Source organism: Benincasa hispida, chromosome 8 (genome assembly GCF_009727055.1).
Source record: "Benincasa hispida cultivar B227 chromosome 8, ASM972705v1, whole genome shotgun sequence".
Classification (NCBI taxonomy): Eukaryota; Viridiplantae; Streptophyta; class Magnoliopsida; order Cucurbitales; family Cucurbitaceae; genus Benincasa; species Benincasa hispida.
This window is the reverse complement of record NC_052356.1, coordinates 32799697-32807692: the sequence shown is the minus strand read 5'-3', so window position 1 is coordinate 32807692 and position 7996 is coordinate 32799697. Positions and strand designations below refer to the sequence as shown.

The following is a 7996-nucleotide window of genomic DNA, read 5'->3' as shown; positions in this document are numbered from 1 at the left end:
AATGCAAAAGTCTAAAAAAAAAAAACACTAGGGTTAGAGGGTTTATATAGTGTACTTTTCTAAACCTTAAATAGAGAAGAAAAAGAATTAAATAATTAAATAAATAAAATACCAATTTAGGATTCAAAGCATTCCAATAAATCGCAATTCTAATCAGGTTTAGGATTCAAGGCATTCCAACTAGGAGAAGATATTGGTTTATTTTATTTGGAATTCATTCAATCAAATATTTGAAGGGTTTGAAATTTTTTTAGTTAATTATTAAAAATTTGAGATAATGGGATGATCTTAAGTAATTTGGATTTAATTCAAATTGAGAATAGGGAAATTTGGATTTAAATAAGGAAGTTGGATAAATCGCTTTTAAGATGTGAATTTTGGATTTTGCTTGAAGCTAAGATTGTGAAGGGGAGGGAGTTTAAATTTATATTTGTACTTAATGAGTCAAAGTGGAAATTCGACATGGATTGATTATATAAAATTAGTTTTGGGATAAGGGAAGCTAGCCATATAAGCCTTTTCAAGCCACATGCATCTCAAGGTAGGTTGTCTTCTTCTTTTTCTTCCCACTCTCACGAAAATTCCTCTCTCTCTTTCTCTCAACCGACTTACAGTCACAAGCAGCAGCTCGTCACTGGCCACGAGTCTAAACGTCGACCAAGCAAATTCACCGTCATACCGGAAAGATCTGCCATTGTCTGTAGTCATGCGTCACTGGTAGGCTTTGTCACTCTCTCTTTCCATTTATCTCCCTCTCTCTAAGCTCTCTCTTCTTCTCCGTTCATCGTCGATAGTCTATCACTGCCGTTAAAACTAATCTACGGCTGTCTTCAGTCGTTCACCACAATGCAACCTCTGCTGTTGCTAGATTTTGCTACATCTTGTTGGGAATTTTAGATTTTGGATAAGATTGTGTTTTTGGAGGGATTTTTTAAAGATCTTGAATGCCCATTTAATTCTGATTTAGGTTTTGGCTTACCCATAATATCCTGATGTTAGATTTGAGTCTTCGAGACTTTTGGATCACTGTCCAGCAGTTAGAGATCTTTTCAAAAGATTTTGGGTAAGTATTGAGGTTTCCCATCCCCTTTGGATTTATTATATGTTGCTAGAACATTGAGTTATTAATTATTATTGAGGATAACATGTATGCTAGAACCTTTGGTTGAAGACTTGGAGTGGTTATCGGATCAAACCCCAATTTAGGTAAGTTCATTGGAGACATTTGAAATAAATTTGGTTAATTGGAATTAGACATTAAAGGTTTAATTTAATTTTGGCTCATGTTTTAGGATTTTCTTCAATGTTTCCAAGAGCCTAAAGGGAGTTTAGTTGTTGAATAAAATATCTGGATTTAATTTCGAGGTAAGTAGCTTTACTACTAGAATGCCCTCGAGTCCGATAAATTTATTTATAATGATTTTATTATGTATGATGACTAAAACATGATTATTTTTTATATGATTGACTATGTAAATTTTGATTGATAAGCATGTATACAAGTTTAGCATGAACTATGATATTATGTGATTACATGTCAATTTTATGTGGGACCTTCATGTGTATGTTATGACAAACTACGACACGACTCGCCTTCCAAGCACATGACACGATTCGTTTTGAAAGGCACATGACACGACTCGCCTGGAAAGGTACATGACACGACTCGCCACTAAGAAACATGATACACTTGCCTGGAGAGGCACATGTCACACACTTGCCTGAAAGGTACATGTCACAATTAGCCTGAAAAGGCATATGATACACACAAGCTCTGGATGGTACCTGACATGAAAAACGCCTCAGAAAGGCAGATGACAAGAAAAGGCCCTTAAGTGGCACATGACACAGTTTTTGTCTATTGGCTATCTTTAAGGTCTCACTAGTTAAAATTATTTTCAAATTCATGATTGCATGTGCTTGCATAGCATGCCTTAGTAGTGGGTTACTTTCTAAGAATTTTATATACTCAACATTTCTTTAACATTTTTTTCTAGGTATTGCAAAGAACATATTGGGCGTATGACGAGGGAGATCTATGATTGTGCCATTGGACTAGTTTCAACGTTTTTGCTCAGTTTTATGTTTCCAAGTTATTTTAATGTTTTGGTTTAGGACTTGATGTTAGATAGAAAAATTTATGTTTCAAAAATTGTTTTTGTAAATGTTTTTAAGGAACCGCGAACATAAGTTTTATTTGTTTAATGATTTATTCATTTTTATAAAATGTTTTGAAATTGTTATATTTGTTTCATAATTTTTACTTCCATGGTTAAAGTGCTTTGAATTTAAACTAATGTTTATGAAATAATGACCCTAGTTAGAGATCTCTAAAGTGAAATTGTTACGGTTGTTCCCAAATATTAACAATTCATAAGCAATTCATTTAGTATAATATTAGTATTGACACAATAATTACACTATACCTATAAAGTTATAAGCATAAAGGCGAAGGAAGATTTGCATTGCCTTGTTATTAAGGTCAATCATATTCAGCCTTTCGTATTCAATCGCATTTAATATACAAAAACAATGTTATTCTTGAAAAGAAAGAATGTACCTCGTCATCACTACTTAAAGTGGGTTATGATTCAATTTTTTTAGGCTTTCTTCTAGTTATTCTCGTAGCATTGAATCAATCACTGCTTCTTGTATCTTTTTTGCCTTCTCCTTTATCATCTCCTTTAATAACATGAAGAAGAAATTGTTTTTAATGGAATTGAAATATTTTGTTTTTAATCCTTAGAAAATTGGTCAAAATCTTTATACATATATATATATAATTAATCAAAGATTTTATATTTTGAATATAAAAAATATCTAAGTTAAATATTTCTCTTCTTCAACCATTCTTTTTAATATAAAATCCATCCGTTAATTCTTTCAAATACATTTGGTAAGCATATTTTGTAGCTTTGTGTGGTTCTTCTTAAAATTTTGTAGATTTTAGGAGCTAGGATATGTAGTCGGAATCCTAATGCAAGCGTTTCTAGAGTTCGAAGGTTGTATATTGAAGATTTTCTAGGAAAAATGATCATAGCATCTCGCAGCGCTTTTGTTCTTATATTGTGATGTTTTCATCTGAATCTTCTAAATATCAATCGATTTCCTTATTGTTTGAGATTTTGGTGGAAAGACGCCAACGTAGGGTACCTTGACGATGAAATAATGGAGAAGGTTTGTTTTCCGTAGAGATTTTCTTGGGTAGTGGGATAGATTTTGGCTCTACATTTAGTGATGAAATTGATTGACATGATATGAGGGTTAGGGTTTTGAGAACATAAATCGGCAAGTGTCTTTTCCAATTTCAAATTGGATTACATGTTTCCCACGACAATAAAAGATATGTCGGTAATTTAGGGGGTTTTGATTAAAGGGTTGTATCCTCACATTTTCATGTTTTGGGGGTATGTTGGACTTTTGCAATTTTGGATTTATTATTTTTTATCCCATTTTTCCATCTTTACAAAAGAAAAGTAGTTATGTCAAAGTAGTTATGTCATTTTTCCTAATAAAAAGTTAGAATATGTTATTTTTCTCTTTAACCCAATAAATTAAGGGATGGTTGAATTCAAGCCCAAAATAATAGAATATGTAGTACAAGGATAAAATAATTGCATATATAGATCAAAAAATGGTAAAAGACTAAAGAACCCATGCTTAGCCACCATTTTACTCGTTTCTTCCTAGTCTTCTCAAATTAAAAGATATCACAAATAGAAACTATTAGTGATAGCCACTGTTAGCTGCTAACACTAATAGCTTCTATCAATTGCTATCGATGATAGTTGCTATCAGCGATAGCTTTCAATTTGAGAAAAATTAATACAATCTTGAAATATTAGCTTTTAATTTGCTATCAATTATCAGTAGCTAGCATTGATACACTTTCATCAATTGGAATCAATCTTGAAATATTAATACTTAAGGTTATCAGTGGCTATCAATGATAAATTTATAAATAATCATCCACTTTGAAAGAAAACCAACAATTTTGATTACCATAATAGCTATCACTAATAATATCTTTTATCATGGCTATCACTAATAGCAGCTATCAATCGTTATCACTGATAGACTTTCATTAAATAGAATCAACCTTGAAATATTAAGGCTATCAATGATAAACTTCTATAACTAGTTATCACCTTTGAAAGAAACTCGATATATAGATATCACCTAAGTTCTATCACTGATATCACTAATATCACTCATATTGTGGTTATTAATGATAGCTTCTTTCACTGATAACATCATTGATAAGATGCTATCAATGATCCCACTAATATCATGCTATCAGTGATAGTTCTCTATCACCGATAACATGCTATAAGTGGTAGCTTCTATCATCGATAACGTGCTATCGAGTAGCTTCTATCATCGATAACATGCTATTAGTATTAGCTTATATCATTGGTAACATGCTATCAGTAGTAGCTTCTATCAATCATAACCATTGAACACCTTTTTGCCCTTTCTTGTCCTTCCCAAACATTTATAATTCTCTTTTCTTTTTTATGATAACTTCTATCACTGATAAACATGCTATTAGTTATAACTTCTACGCATTCCACTTACATTTTAGTTTGATATTCAACTTTATTAATTAAATTCACTAAGTTGGCTATCATCGATAAATTTCTATAAGTGGCTACTAACTATAAAATTATAATCAAACATTAAGTTATCAACGATAGAAAATATGAGTAATTATCACTGATAGACTTTCATTTGCTATTTATATTTATTATTTGTTATAATAATCAAAGTTGATGATTGGCTTATTGGTGTTAAGTCACTGATGAATTGAGTACTTTCAAGTTTTGAGTACGAAACTCAACCTCATAATTCTTGTGAAAAAAAAAAGAAGAAGAAAAATTTTAAAAATAAGAGAAAGAGAAGAAGCAAAACTAAAGAAAAGAAAGAAAATTAAATAGAAAAAAAAAGAAAGGAAGCAAAAACTGGAGAAGTGAAAGAAAAAGAAAAGAGAAGAAGCAAAAATCGGTGAAAAGAAAAGAAAAGAAAAAAAAAGAAAAGAAAAGAAAAAAGAAAAAAGAAAGAGAATAAGCAAAAATCGAATAAAATAAAAAATAAAGGAAAGAAAAAGAAAGGAAAAAAGAAGGAAATAAAAGAAAATAAAAAACAAAGGAAAGAAGCAAAAATCGGATAAAGGAAAGAATAAAATAAAATAAAAAGAAAAGAAAGAAGCAAAAGCAGGAGAAAGAAAAAAAATACAAAAAATAATACAAAGGGAAGAAGCAAAAAGACAAGCGAGGATGAAATTGGAAATTAAAAAGATTATTTCATAATTAGATTTTTGGATTTTTTTTTATAGTTTTAACTTTGTAATACACCCTCTCCTATTAAATCTTCGTATTATTTTGTGATTAAATTATTAAAAATAATTCAAAACATTTTTAGTAATAATCATTTGGAGATTTTTTCGTAAAAAAATAATTAATTTCATTATATGTCATCATTAATCATATCTTCATTTCATTTTTTTATGTTATTCATTATTGAATATGGTATATATGTCATAATTTTAGGAAAATGTTTGTATTATTTTATAATACATTCTCTCTCATATTAAAATTTTATATTATTTTTATAATGACCCTAACAATCATTAAGGATATTTTTCGTAATGTTATAATATTATTATGCTTTTTCTGATTTAGATAAATTTGTAATACGTTATTTAAGTTTAGTTTAGATCCATTGAAAACTTAATTTATGATCATTGAGAGCTATTAAGCTTAATTTATACAATTCTTGTTCAAAGTCAATTTTTATATTATTTTTATTTCATTATTATTGTGATTTATGTCCTACTCGTAGTTTATTATTTTTAAATATATTGTTTATTACTAAAATAAGGAGATATTTTATTTATAACTTAGACTTATGTAACTCATTCCACTAAATTAAGATCCGAGATTATTTAATGTAACTTGAATAGTATGTGGTTGATATACAATTGAATCATGTTCGAGTATTAACCTAAAAGGTCTATAGTATATAGATAAGGTTGGATACCTTATCCTGATAATGCTATGGATATGACCTACTTCGTAAGTGTTACAAACGATTTAATTAAGTCGTTCATATATAGACATGTGAGTAAGGGTATCCTATATAAAGAGTTTGTATATGATCGGACCATGAAATAGATAATCTCTCATTCTAACACCAATTGTAAATGAGAAGACCATATGAGCTTGAAAGGGGAGGAGAGAGAAAGATGGGTTATAATGAATGTTGGTTATAGTGGGGTGTAATGGGTTCAAGATTTCAAACCAACCCCCAAACCCAATAAATCAAACATGTGTGTGAAATCCAATTTAAGACCACTAAAATTTACCCTCTTTTACTCAATTTAAGACGATGATTAAAACTTAATTGTCAATGTGACACAAAAGTTCTTCAATCTGTTGGCAGGGTGCATATTAATGCTTATCTCATTTTCTAGCTTCTCATCGCATACCCATTATTTTTCTTGTTCTTACACCCCATAACGAAATGGCAAGGTTGAACATAAAAATGGACGTTTTGTTGAGGTTGGTCTTACTTTTCTTGCTTATTATTTTCTTTCTTTATCGTATTGCCTTTTACATTTCAAACAACTCTTTATCTAATTAATTTTTTACCCATCACTATCTTGAATAACAATCTCCTTATGAATTACTACAAAAAAATCTTCCAGACTACAATCTTCTAAAACTGTTTAGGTGTTCACGGTTTCCTTTTCTTCATCCATTCAATAAAGCAAGCTTGAATTTCTTTCAAAAGAATGTTTTTCTAGGCTAGAGTTTGAATGCTAAAGGATGCTTAAGATTACATGCATGTTGTGCCCATATGTACATTTCAAGGAACATTCTGTTTAGTGAAAATTATGTCCTTTTTCTAATTTTTAGTCAATACATTATGCTTTTCTTTGAGTCTTCCAATACCATTTTCTATAGTATCCTATGTCTATTACTATCAATTTGTACATATGTATTCAACACCAGGTCTTATCCCATCTTCTATTCCACCTAGCATCAATCACAAGCCACATCACACCAGTTGTTCCATCTTCCACATTTTCCCCTTCACCTGAGACCACCAATCCAACCTTATCTCCTTCACCTGACACACCCACTTCTGTACCATCTCCTTTTTCCCAACCACGTCCAACAATCCTCTGTTCCCAACCAAGACCTCCCTACAACCAGCTCCCTGTCTGTCCACAAACCTTACTGTAATCTAAAAAGCATTTAAAAAATGTTTATATTACGTTCAAATTTTGAATTAATATTGCTAGTTTTGTTTAGTTTGACGTGGTTTATTGAATAATTTCAGAAAATTAAGCATCAGGAGCAATTTGTGCGAAAATGATAAAAAAAAATCCGGGACAAAACACCAATTTTGAGCAATTACGGGTTGGCTATGGAATTAGGAAGAAACCAAGGACCCAAGATCAAGAAAAGAGGCAAATTTGGAAGCCAATTCGGGAGAGCCAGCATTGGAAGAACGTTGCAATGATGCTCCCTGACATTGTAGACCCGAGAGCAAGATGGAACAGGGTAGCATTGCAACGCTACAACTTTGACACGGCTGGCATGACACCAGTGTTGCAACACTGGTTTGCAACGTTGCAATGCTACGAGTATATAATAAATAAGAACTTGTGTTGCCAGGTCTAAAAGGAGGAAAAAAAAGAGAAATGGGGACATCGACTTTGAGAGATTTTAGTCTGTACAAGAGCCAAATTAGAGCAATTTTGTTCGTTTTTAGTTGAAGACTCGAGATTTTGATTGAGAGTTGATCCAAGACCGTTCTGGGTTGATCGTGATTGTGCAGTTTTGTTGAAAAACAATCAGAGATTCGTGGCGAGAGTTAAGAAGATCGTGATTGGGATTCAGACCTATTGAGGGGATATCATTCTTCTACGTTTAATTTTCTTTTTGCTATAATATTTAATTATTTGTTTAATATTGTTATCGAAATCATG

At 31.0% G+C, this 7996-nt stretch overlaps 1 protein-coding gene across 6 annotated transcripts; it reads left to right on the top strand.

Moving 5' to 3' along the window:
- Positions 1–441: 441 nt before the first annotated feature.
- On the top strand, positions 442–2243 carry LOC120083306. Of its 6 annotated transcripts, none has more exons than XR_005483398.1 (5): positions 451–717; positions 968–1063; positions 1157–1206; positions 1293–1876; positions 1998–2243. XR_005483398.1 is itself a non-coding variant. In XM_039038996.1 (3 exons), exons 1-3 carry the CDS (start codon positions 530–532, stop codon positions 2113–2115), a joined length of 402 nt encoding a protein of 133 aa, XP_038894924.1. In that variant the 5' UTR covers positions 451–529; the 3' UTR covers positions 2116–2243. The 6 variants fall into 6 exon arrangements, 1 of the variants encoding a protein (XP_038894924.1); XR_005483397.1 differs by having other exon boundaries at positions 453–717; positions 1293–1365; XR_005483400.1 differs by having other exon boundaries at positions 442–717; positions 1000–1063; positions 1293–2243.
- Positions 2244–7996: the final 5753 nt, after the last annotated feature.

Excerpts from the sequence above, each read along its gene's own strand:
- LOC120083306 (XM_039038996.1), top strand. The coding sequence starts at position 530 with ATGCATCTCAAGGTAGGTTGTCTTCTTCTTTTTCTTCCCACTCTCACG. Across the intron at positions 718-967 it reads TCTGTAGTCATGCGTCACTG|GTTTTGGCTTACCCATAATA; the intron begins GTAGGCTTTGTC and ends ATTCTGATTTAG. Across the intron at positions 1,064-1,997 it reads ATCTTTTCAAAAGATTTTGG|GTATTGCAAAGAACATATTG; the intron begins GTAAGTATTGAG and ends ATTTTTTTCTAG.